The sequence below is a fragment of the Momordica charantia genome, assembly GCF_013281855.1.
Source record: "Momordica charantia cultivar OHB3-1 chromosome 1 unlocalized genomic scaffold, Mcharantia_2.0 BLBB01000001.1, whole genome shotgun sequence".
Taxonomy (NCBI): Eukaryota; Viridiplantae; Streptophyta; class Magnoliopsida; order Cucurbitales; family Cucurbitaceae; genus Momordica; species Momordica charantia.
In genome coordinates this window covers 22508255-22523866 of record NW_028275157.1, presented here as the reverse complement: position 1 = coordinate 22523866, position 15612 = coordinate 22508255, and the positions used below count along the sequence as shown (strand labels likewise).

The window sequence follows — 15612 nt, the reverse complement described above, 5'->3', positions numbered from 1 at the left end:
TTAGTGTAAACACGTATTAGTTTTATTCTTAGTGTTCCCATATTTTAGAAGTAATTCTTAGTGGATTAGTGTGGTGTTGGTTAGAGAAAGCTTGAAGAGTAGTTGGTTAATGATAGGTTATTTATTTTCCTACAAATGCTTGTAAACACAATTTCCATTTTAGTAAATAGAAGTGTTCTTCTTCTGTGCAATTTTTCTCTTGCTCCTATTTTGTCGTCGTCTTGCAATTTTCACATAAAAAATGGACTAAATTGAAATTAATTAGAGAGCATCAACTAAAAATGGGATTTAACAAATTCATTTCCTTCTCATTCAATCATATTCGAAGGGAAGGAAGGAGAATACCAACCACAAGTTTGGAAGGAAAAAATGGGGAAGTGATTCAAAGTGAGACCAGCAAAATCAAAACCAATGCCTAAATTAGAAGTTGAAGTTGGAAGCCATTAGGCTATGTGGCCTTATCACCTTCTTCAATATTTGCAGACTGCGAGAGCTCAAGGTATTTCAGAAATGGTTGGTGAACAACTTTGTTTACTCACAACTCAAACATTCTACTCTCTTTTGTGATGTTCACCTTCATTTTTTGGCCTACTTTCTAAAACAAATATGGGTTCGCTGATGTCTGTCACGAGCTTAACAACTAAGAAAATGCTCTTACGGGACTGTTACTAACCACATTTCCATGTTCCGATTCTTCCTCACAATCGTATATTGGAGATAGTCTACCGTCTTTCTTGAAGCTCTTTGAATGGCTATTGATACCGTTACGAGCTTCTTGCAACAACGTAACCACTATTCTCATCGGCGGGCGGTTGATCGGCAGAGGACTGCTGCAGAGGAGGCCAATGTTGAGTACCTTCAATATTTCCTCATGAAAACAGGAATGCAGTTTGGGGTCTATGACATGGTTGATGCCTTTTCGCTCTAACACGTTGCATACCCATTTCACCAAATCGTTCTCCTCGAACTCGGGGTCGGTCGGGCGCCTCCCGGTTACCAATTCAAGGATAACCATCCCGTAACTATAGATGTCGCTCTTTTCTTTCACTTTCAAGGTGTATGCATATTCTGCAGAATGAAAGCCATATACATATGTCAATTATAATGGTGGAGCTCAAGGATTGTACACAAATGAAATCACAAGGGACTAAAGGCAGAAACAATTCTCTATCTCATCTATCTATAAAACACTTGTTGATATCACAGCAGCTTAATGAGCTTACTCGACATCAAATATGCATAAAAAATGAAGAGACAAACGAACCTGGGGCGATATAACCACAAGAACCAGCAACGACTGACATGGATTTATCTTTGGATGTATCAATGGCCACAGCTACTCCGAAATCAGCTATTCGAGCTCCGAAATCGGCATCCAACAAGATGTTATTGGACTTGACATCTCTGTGAACAATTGGAGGAACACAGTCGTGATGAAGATAAGAAAGCCCCTCAGCAGCATCCAAGGCAATCTTGTATCTTGTTGGCCAGTCCAATGCGTCTCTTTTACTGCTATGAAGCATATCGCCTAAGCTCCCATGAGGCATGTACTCGTAAACCAAAAGCTTGCTATCTCCATTGGTGCAACAACACCATAGTTTCACTATGTTTTTATGCCTGATTTTACCCAGAGTTTTCACTTCTGCATCAAAACCATTATCATTGTTCCAATCTTTCTCTAGATCGACACTCCTGCGATCTCGGGCCGCCTCAGCCCAAAGTTTCTTAACTGCGACGATCTCGCCGTTGCCGAGAGTAACCTTGTAGACTTGGCCAGAGCCTCCGCTGCCTATCACGTTGTCCTCATCCAGGCCACCCAGAATCTCATCCTCGTTAAAAGAGAGCTTGTGGAACGATATCACCGTCCATTTGGATTTGTCATTGAGACTTCTTGTCCTTATGAATTTCTTGTACCTAACGTGGAACAGAACCACACCCAAAATGAACATTAAACCTGCAAGTATAAAGACGAATCTCAACAGCCAAATGCAAGCTCCTCCTTCCCTGCGTTTAATTTTAACTTTTTCACACACACCACCTTCCTTCTTACACAGCTCAGGATTGCCCAGAAAGCTATTTTTGTACACCGCTGTCAAGAAATAGGAAGGAAGCCTCCCAGATAAGTGATTGTATGATAGATTCAGAACATTAAGGTTCAAATTCTGTAACCCAGTTGGGATTTCCCCAGAAAACTGATTGCTCGAAAGATCGAGGTAATTAAGCCCTGCCAAGCTAGCAATTTCTTGGGGAATTACCCCAGAAAAGTTATTCCTTGCCAGGTTGAGCTCATTCAGCTTCTGCCAGGCCTCAAGATCGCTGCTCAGCTCCCCAGAGAGCATGTTACTTTGAAGATCCAACTTGCCAATCCTTTTCATTTTCGTAATGCAATCAGGTAGATGTCCAATGAAGTTGTTATAGTCGCCAGAAAACTCAACCAGATTTTCCAAAGAGCCAATCTCCTCCGGAATTCTTCCTGAGAAGTTGTTATGCGAAATAAGAAGCAGACCCAAGTTCTTGGCATTGCCGATTTTCGGGGAGATTGGACCAGAGAACGAGTTGTTTGCAAGTTCCATAAGATAAGCATTTGGGAGCCCCCAGAAATTTTCCGGAATGGGACCCGAATAGTTATTGTTTGCAAATCGAATCCTAAGCAGAGAGTGGCAATCACCCAAACGCGGCGGAATTTTGCCGGAAACATTGTTGTTGAGCGTCATTAACTCCACCAATTCCCCTTTCTCGCACAAATTGTCAGGAAGCTCGCCGGAAATGTGGTTGTCCGAAAGATCCAACGATCTCAGAGGCGAATATTTCCCCAAATCTTTTGGTAATGGCCCCGTGAGTTTGTTTCCAAATAGCTTGATCACCACCAAAGTGGTCGAGTTCCCCAAGATTTCCGGCAATCTCCCCTCCAACCGATTCTCAAAGAGATTAAGGCTTTCCAGCGGTAACCCACACAACTCTTCCGGAAGTGGCCCACTGATATTGTTCATCGACACGTCGAATAACCGCAACGATTTGAGATTCGAGAACCCACTATCCGGTAACTTCCCGGACAACGAATTGTTAAACAACTCAATCTGTGTGACGCTGGACAACCCCGTGAGCTCCTGCGGGAACGACCCGCTAAGTTTGTTCATGCTCAAGTCCAGAAGAACGAGTCGCTTGAGCTGACCCAGCGACGCCGGAATCTCTCCCTTCAAATGGCAATCCGTCAACCAGAGAACCTCAAGATTCGGCAGATTCCCCAGCTCCGGCGGGATTACACCCGGCTCGAAGGGGTTGTAAGAGAGATTGAGCATCCTAAGGGTACTAATGTTCCCGATAGCCGGCGGAATGTTGCCGCCGATGAGATTGAGAATGACGGAGAAGGCCTCGAGCTTCTGAAAGCGGCCGAACGTGGGGGGAATTTCGCCGGAAAAGTTGTTTCCAGACAAGTCCAAGTAGCGGAGGTTGGGGAGATCAGAAATGGTGGAAGGGAGAGAACCAGTGAGGAGATTCTGGCCGAGGTCGATGTACTCGAGATTGGTACAGGCAGTGATATTGGATGGAAGGGTGGTATTGAGGGAATTATTGAAGAAGGAAATGTAAAGGAGATTTTTAAGCATACAGAGCTGAGAAGGAAAAGGGCCAGTGATACCTCTGCTTGGGAGATCGATGGAAATAACAGAGTGATTGCCGTCGCAGAGGATGCCGCCCCATGAACAGGGGCTGGAGTCGCCTTCGCGCCAGGACGAGAGAGCATCGTGGGGGTCGTTTATGGAGCGCTTAAAGCTCAGTAGAATCGCAACCTCATCCTCCAACGAGACACAGAGGAGGGGGGAGCAGAGGAGGACGAGGAAGAAGAAAAGCAGAGGCATTACAGAAACAGGGAAACAGAGCAAGGCAGAAGAAGGAAATCTCCCCAACCTCTTCTTCTTCGGCGAGAATGGAGAAATGGAAATGGGGTTTCAGAGGGAGAGGGAGAGTTGCAGTCAAGAATACAAAATGGGGAACGCTGGTTTTCCCAAATTTGAGGAATGGGTTCTTCTTCTTCCACAGTAAATGCCAAATCCAAATTCAAATCGAAATCCAAATCCACCTTCACATTTGACAGATACAGAAATCAAAACAGAAAATAGAAAAAAGCATTTATTTGCCACAATGCAAGTACAGACAATTCCACCCTCCTTCCAGATCCCCCACAAAACTATTCTCTGTTTTTAGTTTTGTTTCAGTTTTCAGTTTCAAACGTTCTGGTCTTTACAGGGTAAACTTCAGTTACTTTTAAACTTCCCCCTCTTTGGAAATCCAACTCTTTTTTCCTTTTTAAGCCATGCCATTGCCATTACAATTTACAGTAGGTTCGTTCTTAAAATATACTATTATTATATAATATCTCGCTAATAATTAACTTTTTCGTACTAGTCATAATTTTTCTAAATATTTGAAAAATTACAATGGAAGGTTACTGTATTTGTAAATTTATTATACCAAAAAATTATTTATAAATATGATAAAAAAATTATATATATATTTGTATAGGTTAGTTCTTAAAATATACTATTATTGTGGTCTGTTAAGTATTTATGACCATATTTTTTCTTCTCTCTTTCTCTTTCAACAACGAGGGTATCGTTGTCCCTAGTACTAACCAGAGAAATTAACAAAGTAATTAATAATTTTAAAAACTCAAACAATTAAATACAAAACTATTAAGAAGCTCTCTGTATGAGATTCAGGACATCTCATCGAACCAAAACGCTACCATGATTTTGTGTGTCGTGCTCTACAAACACCATCTCACATTCAGAGGATTGAAAATTGGAAAGAAACTCCATCGATATCACATAAGCCAACACGGTATATTTCTTCATTTTATTTTATCTTTCTAGGGAGGAGGTATGTAAATGAAGGACATATTAGTTAATATTGTGCTATTATTAATATTAAACTTGAAACTATGGCAGAAAAATGAAAAATCAATACGTTTCGGACAATCTAATGTAGGTCTAACGTCTAGGAAGTAGGGACGGATCTACGGTGGGAGCAGAGGTATATGTCCCTATATTTTACTTAGATTTAATACAGTACTACATATTATTGAGAACCTTAACAAAGACCTAAAATATTCATAAATTATAATTGAACATCACAAAGAGAGCATACCTCACTATTCAAAGTAGCTTTCGAATTCCTATTTGATTCTTTTCTTGCCAATCTAAACATAACTGGTAAGTCAGCTTCCACGGGCTTAAAAACTTGGATGAAAGATGCAATATTTAACTAACTCTACCTCTGTGTCAGCTTCAGCTTGGCCTTGAGTTCTCGTTTCTTTCAAGTTTTAACAATCCCAATACCGAACACTACCATTCTCCTCAGCCTCTTAATAAAACCATAAACAGAAACACAGAGATCTCTCTTCCCACTTGAACTCACGAGTCAAGCAACAAAATTCCTTTGCCCCAATTCTTACTCCACCTCTGACCTCTCTCTCTCTCTCCCCCTCCCTCCTCTTTCTTTCCTTTTATTGCAAAATCCCCAAATTTCTCTGTTCTGGGTCTGCTCTCAATTGCTTTCAAGGCATCACTAACCTCTCTTTCCCTCCACTCATCTCTCCCACTACTTATTAATACACTTCGAAACCTTCCAAATTTCAACAACTGAAACGAAACCCTCAGCCCAGCCATGGAAATCAAAGCAGCCAGCGAAGAAACCCACTCTCAAGACGACCCAAGACGCCCCCTTTTGCGAGAAACAACAACCATTCCTTCGAGAGACGAAAAAACCCTCATACAAAAAGCCATTTCCCAGACCTTTCAGAGCACCGCCCACTTGGCCAATCTTCTTCCCACCGGAACCGTCCTCGCGTTTCAGCTTCTTTCCCCAATTTTCACCAATCAGGGCAACTGCGACCTCGTCTGCCGCTACCTCGCCGCCGCCCTCGTTGCCGTCTGTGGCCTCTCCTGTTTTCTTCAGAGTTTCACTGATAGTTTCAGAGACGCCCAGGGGAATGTCTGTTACGGATTCGCCACTTTCACCGGCCTCTGGGTTATCGACGGCTCCGTGGAGCTGCCGCCGGAGGCGGCGACCAAGTTCCGGCTGAGATTTATTGACTTCTTGCACGCTTTACTGTCCATTCTGGTCTTCTCTGCCGTTGCTCTGTTTGATGAGAATGTGGTGAGCTGCTTCTCCCCGGCGCCGTCCGACGAGGTGGCGGAGATTCTGACGGCTTTGCCGGTTGGGATTGGCGTGATTTGTAGCATGTTGTTTGTTATTTTTCCAACCAGACGCCATGGAATTGGTTTCCCTCTCTCCGCAAATTAGCGGCTCCGGTGTGATTCGCCGGAATTTCCCTTCGCTGGCACTGACTTGGAGTTGGAAATGTTTCGTCTAATTCTCCTGATTTCTTGTCCTTTCGACATTTGTTCGCTCCTTCATCGATTCAGATATACGATTTTTTTTTTCATTTTTAATACAAGAAACGAACAGATCAACCATTCCTTTGAATATCACTACGAACAAAATTGTGATTTTAAAATTAATAAAGTTAAAGATTAATGATTCCTTTAAATTACTAGTTACTTACGTGGTACGCATTGTTATTGAAATTCAATTCGTACATAAAATTAAATATTAAACATATATATATAATTTAACAATATTTAGATAGCACCTATCTATCCTCATAGTGACATCACTCAAAATTTTATATTTCTTCCATTGTTTGAAAAACAAAAAAATTATTCCTCTTTCTACATTTCCTTCTTTGCTTGTCAAAAATTTCAGAAAAAATATTTGAGTCCTAGTGAGGACCAACTTTGTCATTTGACACGGACATTTGCAAATATGACAAAAACAACGTTTAATTTTTCTAAATATAGTATTTTTTTCAGAAAAAACGGAGGTCCAATAGTAAAATTACAAATTTATCCTTTAATATATCTGTAATATATCTTACCACTCATATATATCTGCAATATATCTTACCACTAATATATATCTCTGATATACCACTGATAGACGTATGATAACCATTGATTTACCATGCTGATACAATGCATATATATTTGATATGCATCTAATTTACCACTGATATACAAATGATATACCACTGATATACCTATGGTATCTACTGATATAATTTCTTATATGATTATATGATTTAACACTAATATAATACTGATATATACTTAATATGCTTCTAATTTACCACTTATATATCTTTTATATAACCACTATATCTACTAATATAACTATGATATATATGTGTTGATATTATACTATTATATCCAATATTTTTTCAGATGAAAATAATGGTGCATGATTTTTTATTTTTTATTTTTGAAATATAAAGTTATTATATAAAAAGTTTATGTGGACCATCCACGTCCAAAAAGACAAGTTGATATACTTTATAAATTTAAACAGTTTATATCCTTATATTTAGTATCTAATTAATATTAATATTGAATAAATAGTAGTGATATAGTAATCAACATTATTTAATATTAATATATTAATGAAAAAAATTGAAATGATAAATTATAATTTAAACAACTGATATACCACTAAAAATTAAACATTTGATATACTTTATATTTAATATATAAGTTGCAAATATATTTAGTATATCATAAATTAGAAGTACATCATATATATATATATTATATGTATAATACGTACATTTGATGTATATCAGTGGTATATCTGATAATGTATATCATGGTACATCTAATACTGTATGTTAGGGATACATCGAATGTACATTAAATATAAATTTGATGTATATCATATACAAATTTACATAAGATGTATATTAGATATAGATTTGATGTATGATATACATCAGAGTATTTCATATGTAAATTAGATGTATATCGTATATAGATATACATCATATATATCAGATATCATAAGGATAAAATTGAAATAATAAAAATTCCGAAAATAAAAACTCAAATATTTTGCTATATTTGAAATTTTGAAAAATTGGTGACATTTTTTGAAATACATAAAATATTTTTGCTACCCACAACAATTACCTTATCCATTTTACATTTTATCTATTAGTTTTCATATTACAAATTTGCTACATACACATATTTAAAATATTAAAATTAAAACATGAGAGGCAACTATCCTTTCTATTAAACTATTCATTTTCACATTTCTATTTTTAGATAACTAACTAGACTGCATGATTAATAAAACATAGTAATTATTAATTATTATAAATAAATGTTCTTCATTTTTCATTTATACAAGTTTTTTTAGTAAGTGGTCAATATGACAATACGATCATAATTCAATAAATAAGCATAGATGAAATTTCTACAATCCAACCTGAATCTTTAAGAAGGCTTTGCATGAACAACAATAGTAACTTTGTACGATCATTTAAAAAACTCATGTGGAGATGACTCCCATACAATTTTTCTAAGAGTTGGAGAAGTATCTACCATATTTATATAACTGATTGCCATTTATACTCCACCATCCATTCAAACTCTAAGAACCTAGATAATAGTATATCGACCAAAGAACTATAGCGAAACAATGAGTCTACTGGACAGAGTTCAACTAATAAACATTCTTGAAACTGTTGAGATCAAAACTCATTTGTAAATTATCCTAGTGCAATAAAAGTGATTTTTGCTTTTTGTCGTCCAAAAAAGTTATATTTCATTTTTAATAAGTTTTTGTATGAAATACAATTTAACAAATACTGTGATAATTATTTAACATAATTAAATATAAGCTTTATTTTATCAACATGGTAATAAGGTTAATCTAAGCATATAACTGATTCATGCAATGCAATCATTAGTATATACATAGATACATGTATTTAAAAGAAAAAAAAGGATACATGTATGGTAATATGATTTTGTAGAGTTTCAGTTGAATTTCACATGCCAAGTTTACGTCCAAACTTTACCAAGTTCAATTCGCGTTTATTATCCATTGGGCTTGATATTTGGGCCACTCCTAAAATTTACGTTGGGTTTTGATATTACATGGGCCATCAATGAATAGGAGGTCCATTTCACAACATTTTTATTTTTCTAATATTTTCCATAGTTTTCTCAACTGTCCCCATCTTGCAACCCAGGTGTTTGAAAGCTAATCAAAAGTAAATAATAGAAGAAAATTCTTAGTCTATATTATATCTTAGTTTTTATAATTTTTGAAGTTTTCAACTAAAATAATATCTTAAAATCTTATATATTTTGAACTTTATTATTAAAATAAAATGTCACCATCATAAAATTTAGCATTCCCATCTACGGATTTTTCGTTTTCCTTTAACTTTTATTATGTCTGTAATTGTGTATTTTTCATTTATTTATTTTTCCGTGATGGTGGTTGTGTGACTTTTTTCGCAGCGGCATATAAACCACAAAGAAAGACACTGGAAATGGAAACGATAAGGAGATATATGAACAGAAGCTTGTGCCTTCACGATCTGACAACTCAGCTCAATCCCGATAAGTGGACCCCACCACATCCCCACTCTCATCCACACTTTCTCTATCTTATCTTCCACCACGTCGCCCTCCCACTCTTCAACGCTCCTGATTCTGACACAAAACCAGTTTCACTTTTCCCACTCTACTCCCGGACGTACCCGATCTACCCGTACAATAATACAGACAGGAAAAACAACTACTGCCAGAAGTTTGGTCACGATATCATCATCGGCGCACAGAATAAAGCCTCGCCCCACCCGACGAATCCCCATTTGCCGCTCTCTTTCTCTGCTTTTACGGTTATGGAGTCGCAGCTTCTCTCACGCGCCACTTCCTTCGCCGGCGGCATTCTCAGCCTCCGAAAGTCCCCGAGAGAGAGCACCACCAGCCATGTCTGCCTCGTCCAGGCCAGGCCGATCGCCGAGGGAGCGAATCTGATTTGGGGAAGACAACTGCGGCCGTCGCTGCTTGTATCTCCACCGAGTCTTGTCGCGGTCCGGAGAGAGACTATTCGCCTAGCGGCGGCTTCTTCTTCCCCCGCCGAAGGCAGCGATTCCGCCGGGTGAGGTCCGTTTCCTCCGTTCTGAACCGGCCTGGCTCCGAGATTCAGCTTCCAACTGAGTCTATTTTGGTTTCGTGTTTTGTACAGGGAAGCGAAGGTTGCTCCGGTGGGATTCATCGAGAAGTATCCCGCGCTCGTCACCGGATTCTTCTTCTTCATGTGGTAGGTCGCCGGTCGTAATTATTACTACGAGAATTTTGAGTAGAGTTGAGTGTGTTGAGCGAAATTACCGTGATGCCCTTTTCTTGCAGGTACTTCTTGAACGTGATCTTCAACATCCTCAACAAGAAGATCTACAATTACTTCCCCTACCCTTAGTACGTACTATGGCTGAAAACTGAAAAGTGAAAAGTGAAAACTCTATTTACTTCATTTATATTTTAATCCCTATATTTTTCTTTATTTACCATATGGAGCGTTGGTCTACGTGGCAGTTTTGTGTCGGTGATCCATTTACTGGTTGGGGTGGTGTACTGTCTGATAAGCTGGACCGTGGGTCTTCCTAAGCGCGCAGTAAGTGTTCTCTTCCCACTTAAATTACCCAATTTTGTTTACTACAATTTGTTATCTTAAAAGTTTAAACCAAAAAAAAAGAAAAAAAAAAAAAAAGCTCCTTAGAATATAAGGGGGGAAAGTTTTGACTCCCCGCTTATCCATAAAAAAAAAAATGGTTGTCTTAAATGTTTTCCATAAAAAAAAAATGGTTGTCTTAAATGTTTTTGGTTAATTTTATTATTCATTCATCGTCTTTTTTTTCCCCTTTTTTTTAATGTTTATGCTTGCAAACCAACTAATTTTTAGAAAATAGTTCTGTTTAAAGATAGCTCAGGAAAATAATATTTTGATTGAAAAGAGATATTGGATTCGAGCCCTTGCGCACTGCTTTATTTACACACATTTGTACAAATATGACAATAATTTTTTAAGACATGTAAATATAAATTTATAAACTTGGATAGAGTGAATATTTCAAACAACGCTACGATAATGTGATATGTTAATGTGCTAAATAAAGTAGAATGAGATCAAAATGATGGTGTGTGCATATTGATCAAGGCATTATTTACCTCTTTAGAAGTTGGAGATTTGAATCAAGTCTACCGTCCCCTGTTTAAGATTGAAAAAAAATCAAGTAGGACAATTTCTATTGATTTCATGTTTCGTATGAAAGATATTCGTATATACTGCAAACACAAGTGAGTAATGACTAGCTTACCCACTAGTGGAAAGTTTTATAAATAATATTATTTTTAAAGTTTTTTTGTAAATATGTATTTTTATAAAAGAAATGATACAATGTTTCAAAAATAATTGTTATAGAATAATATTTGGGTATTGACTGATATAAATTACTTTTCTCTCCTCTGTTCGTCAAAAGTCAATGTCGTCACCAAGAAATAGGTGCTGACAGTTGCCTAAATATTGTTAGAGTTGTTATAAGTTATAACTACTTTTCTGATTTCTATAATATTAGACTGTATTTGTACTATTCTTGCAGTCGTTTCCTTGGAGCGTAGTAGCGTCCCTCGCAGTGCTTCTTGATAGAGCTAATTTCTAACCGATTGTAATAACAAAGTTCATTTGTTGTTAATCACCATACAATTTCAATTGATTAGTTAACAGTTATCTGTGTTTCTACCTCTTAATTATAACTCTCTAAAGTGTCTTCTCCCCGTAGTCCTTAATTAACTTTGTAGGATTTCAAATTTTCTTTTATACTGTCTTAACTATTCGTGAGTCTTTTTTGATCGGTTAGTTTAAGTTTTGTTTTGGCTTCTGTTGTTGGGCAGTATATTTTTGTCAATAAAAACTCGATTATCTCATTACAAAAAAATAATCTTTTATACTAAAAGTGTCCAAAGTTAGCTGCTTTCTTCGATCTGGATTATGGGTGGCTCTCCTTTTTCTCTATTTAACACAAGGGATTATGCAGCCTATCGACTCAACCCTCCTGAAGTTGCTGATCCCTGTAGCTTTCTGTCATGCACTTGGCCACGTCACCAGCAACGTCTCCTTCGCAGCTGTTGCTGTCTCTTTCACACACACGATCAAAGGTAAACCACCAAATTTACCAATGATTCAGTTTACAACATGTTCCTGAAGTTTGTCGGTTCGCTAAAAAACTTCTCCAATTTCAGCTCTGGAACCGTTCTTTAACGCTGCGGCTTCTCAGTTCATTCTGGGGCAGTCCATTCCCATTACCTTATGGCTATCATTGGCTCCTGTTGTCCTCGGTAAACAAGAGTTTTTTTACCTCATATTTGTAGTTATCTAATACATTTTGACATATAGTGAACAGAAGAAGTTTATGGTGATTTGGTTTTTTTATAGATTTGTGTTTGGATTGATCAAATGTAGGTGTGTCGATGGCATCCTTGACTGAGCTTTCATTCAACTGGACTGGCTTTATTAGTGCTATGATTTCCAATATCTCTTTTACCTACAGAAGTATTTACTCGAAGAAAGCCATGGTTATCTTCTACTCAACTTAACTTCGACTATTATTAGACTATGCCATTTGTAACTGAAGCTGATCCCATGGTTTGTTTACAGACTGACATGGACAGCACCAATGTCTACGCCTATATTTCCATCATCGCTCTCCTCTTCTGCCTTCCTCCTGCTATAATAGTAAGTTCGACTTTGGTTTGAGATGACCAAAAGTGTGAAGTGTTGTAAGATTTTGTATCTAAGAGCCTTCATTTGTTACAACGTTGTCTTGTGGTTTCTCAGGTGGAGGGGCCTCAACTGCTGAAATTTGGTTTCAATGATGCCATAGCTAAAGTTGGTCTAACCAAATTCGTCTCAGATCTCTTCTGGGTTGGAATGTTTTATCACCTTTACAATCAGGTATGTTACATAAGTTTTCTCTTCTTTCTACGACATTTAGGGTGCAAGTTCAACATCTTCAGCCCGAGGCTTAAATGAAATATTTAAGAAAAATAGGTCTTGTATTTGGGGTTCAGGTTTAGGAAGTCTAATTATACAAGTGAGTGGATTTGGGGCCAATAGACATGGGTACCGTCGAAACTTATGAGTTTGTCCAACAAACTCCAAGCTTGTCAAACTCATAAGGCAACTACGAGTTCGGTATCTTAAGTGAAATTCACTCAAATTCAAACTCTGACCCCAAATACTCCATGTGCTGGCCAAAACCAAAAAATTGACTAATTTCGATTGGTCCGATTTTCTACAAGTATAAAATCAATACAATAGTTGTGTTGGGTTTGTAAGGTGATTGCAAACAAAGTTCCACGTTGGTTAGGGAAGGGAATGATCATTGGTATATAAGAGAGGACAATTATCGAGGCCTTTTGGGTGAAACCAAAAGCAAAGCCATAAGGGCTATGTCCAAAATGGACAATATCATACAATTGTGGAGATATGTGGGATACTCGAGGTACCGTTGTTCTTAGCAAGTTTTTGAGTTTGACCTGGTGCCATTTTTGTTAAAAATCGACTCAAATGCTTACACCCTTATCTTTATTTTAACTTTTATAATATATGTTTGAGAAAATCTCTCAATTGCCAACACAAGTATAACTCAGTGGTAAAATCATATAATTTTTTTCTTTCTTGAGATGATTGTTGGGAAAAATATATATATGCAGTAATATAAAATATCACTAGTTCTCAAGCAAGAACAATCCAACAGGATCTAACTAATATTTTTCCCTTCCACAGTATGAGCAAGTCACAGTTCTATCAATACAATAAAGGAAATACGAGATAGGGATAGAAAACAAACATCAGAAAATATACTGGTTCACTCCAAGTTCGGAGTTACGTCCAGTCTTCTGCAATATGCAGGTTCCACTATAATGGGAAGGTTACAATGAGCCTCAAAACACTTTCTAGATACTACAACAATAGTCACCTAGCTTCTAAACACTACAACAATAATTACTTAGGATACAAAAGGAAAAACCTCACAAGAATCACGAGAACGGACAAGATCTCGTTTTTCTCTCTTCCTCTACCGATGAAAATGGCCACCACCAGCCTCTAGAAGAGAAGGGAAATGGGAAAGGAAAACTAAAGTTGGGCCTTATTTTGTTTGCTTGACCCAACAATATTTAATGACTTTCTTTCTTTTGTCTCCACTTTTCCCAACAGTGATTTGTTATACTTACAAATTGTTGGTACTGTTGTCGAATGGTGTGAAGTGAATTAACAATCTTGGTATGGATTACTTGACAGTTAGCAACCAACACCCTGGAGAGGGTGGCACCGCTTACTCATGCAGTTGGAAATGTGCTGAAACGTGTATTTGTGATTGGCTTCTCCATCATTGTCTTTGGTAATACTTGAAAACATCTTTAGTTATTCATGAGCTTGAACACCATGTTATGCATGTTGTAATAACTTTGGATTTTGGGCGCTTGTAGGTAACAAAATTTCAACACAGACTGGTATTGGAACAAGCATTGCAATTGCAGGAGTCGCACTTTACTCTTACATCAAGGCAAAGATGGAAGAAGAGAAACGAGTGAGTTTTAACTTTTAACTGCGTTTGGATGTTAATTTAATTTACCAAAGATTATTTTGACAGAAGTCTGTTTAATTATTTTGACAGCGAACAAAAGTGGCTTGAAGAAGCCTTGGAGGTGAAGGGGAAAGCATGGAAATGAGGGGAGGATTTGATGTTGTAAATTTTAAAATAATTCCTTCAAAAAGAAAAGAAAAAAAAAGTTATTTGGGAGAAGTATGTATCCTATTGCATTGTACGTGTTATTATTCTTTTCCTAATTCCTATGACCGATCAATTTTTATTGATTCTGAGCTCAGACATTTGCTGATTTTGTAATTATCCAATGCTTTCTCATTTTGTAGTTTTTATATTTAAAAACTATGTGGGAACTTGCTACAAGGACCGCAAGACCTTTGCTTTCAATAACTTCTCAATAATCATTCAAATTATCATGGAGTTTTATTTTTTTATTTTTATTTTTATTATTATTTAAATTTAAAGTGTTAATATACTAAAATGTTTCCAATATAGGAAGTCGATTAAATTGATCGAGACTCGATTTAAACTTTAGATTTTGTGAACCGACAAATTTGAATGATGTAGATTTTTCTTCATAAGATAATATAAACAAGGGCTTAGTTTTTAAATAGATGTGAAGTCTTCAATTTTGTAGTACAACACGTTGGAGATCTAATAAAAAATTCAATCTTTTGATTAGAGATAAGATTGGAGATATATATCGTTGTTGATTTATGTTCGTTTTGACCTTTTAATTAAAGAAGTCAGTGAGAGATCGAGTTGAACAAGGTAGATTACTGGTAAAATAAACCACTTTACCAAACCTAAATACTTTATAGTTTTTAAAAATACAGTTGTTATATTTAAATTGTTTTTAAAAAAAGTGAGTTTTTTTTAATCTTACTCTTTTTAAAACTAATTTTAAAAACAACTCATATTAAATTTGTGCATCACTAAATTGTCTCTGGAAGAGAGATAATTTAGTCTACTTGACATGATAATTTTGTTTGCTTTACATTCCTTGGCCATCATATTTTTTCCGCCTTTTGAATCTCAAATTTTCTTTATAAAATATGGATAATACTTTTACTTCACAACTTAAATATATTTTT

General features: G+C 36.7%; 3 protein-coding genes across 4 annotated transcripts; 2 read left to right on the top strand and 1 right to left on the bottom strand.

Moving 5' to 3' along the window:
• Nucleotides 1-258: 258 nt before the first annotated feature.
• Nucleotides 259-5226, bottom strand: LOC111012254 (uncharacterized). Its single transcript, XM_022286334.2, has 3 exons — nucleotides 5146-5226; nucleotides 1265-4078; nucleotides 259-1068 (listed from the first exon to the last, which is right to left on the bottom strand). Exons 2-3 carry the CDS (start codon nucleotides 3855-3857, stop codon nucleotides 641-643), a joined length of 3021 nt encoding a protein of 1006 aa, XP_022142026.2. The 5' UTR covers nucleotides 3858-4078; nucleotides 5146-5226; the 3' UTR covers nucleotides 259-640.
• A 431-nt stretch (nucleotides 5227-5657) lies between these two features.
• LOC111012256 (transmembrane protein, putative (DUF679)) lies at nucleotides 5658-6560 on the top strand. The gene has a single exon (XM_022286335.2). It carries the CDS (start codon nucleotides 5665-5667, stop codon nucleotides 6301-6303), a length of 639 nt encoding a protein of 212 aa, XP_022142027.1. The 5' UTR covers nucleotides 5658-5664; the 3' UTR covers nucleotides 6304-6560.
• Nucleotides 6561-9653: 3093 nt separating this feature from the next.
• APE2 (Glucose-6-phosphate/phosphate translocator-like protein) lies at nucleotides 9654-14836 on the top strand. 2 transcript variants are annotated; one of them, XM_088120789.1, is made up of 12 exons: nucleotides 9654-10011; nucleotides 10099-10173; nucleotides 10263-10328; nucleotides 10446-10524; nucleotides 11945-12065; nucleotides 12150-12245; nucleotides 12370-12482; nucleotides 12565-12642; nucleotides 12745-12861; nucleotides 14212-14311; nucleotides 14400-14500; nucleotides 14567-14836. In XM_088120789.1, exons 1-12 carry the CDS (start codon nucleotides 9752-9754, stop codon nucleotides 14573-14575), a joined length of 1215 nt encoding a protein of 404 aa, XP_087976915.1. In that variant the 5' UTR covers nucleotides 9654-9751; the 3' UTR covers nucleotides 14576-14836. The 2 variants fall into 2 exon arrangements, with proteins under 2 accessions (XP_087976915.1, XP_087976912.1); XM_088120786.1 differs by having other exon boundaries at nucleotides 9655-10011; nucleotides 14588-14836.
• The last annotated feature ends 776 nt before the right edge of the window (nucleotides 14837-15612 follow it).

What these genes read in the sequence shown, in the direction of transcription:
- LOC111012254 (XM_022286334.2), bottom strand. Translation starts at nt 3,857, where the DNA reads ATGCCTCTGCTTTTCTTCTTCCTCGTCCTCCTCTGCTCCCCCCTCCTC. An exon ending in TTGTGGTTATATCGCCCCAG is followed by an intron (nt 1,069 to 1,264) that starts GTTCGTTTGTCT and finishes TTCATTCTGCAG; the next exon opens with AATATGCATACACCTTGAAA.
- LOC111012256 (XM_022286335.2), top strand. Translation starts at nt 5,665, where the DNA reads ATGGAAATCAAAGCAGCCAGCGAAGAAACCCACTCTCAAGACGACCCA.
- APE2 (XM_088120786.1), top strand. Translation starts at nt 9,752, where the DNA reads ATGGAGTCGCAGCTTCTCTCACGCGCCACTTCCTTCGCCGGCGGCATT. An exon ending in GGATTCTTCTTCTTCATGTG is followed by an intron (nt 10,174 to 10,262) that starts GTAGGTCGCCGG and finishes CTTTTCTTGCAG; the next exon opens with GTACTTCTTGAACGTGATCT. An exon ending in TGGGTCTTCCTAAGCGCGCA is followed by an intron (nt 10,525 to 11,944) that starts GTAAGTGTTCTC and finishes GGGATTATGCAG; the next exon opens with CCTATCGACTCAACCCTCCT.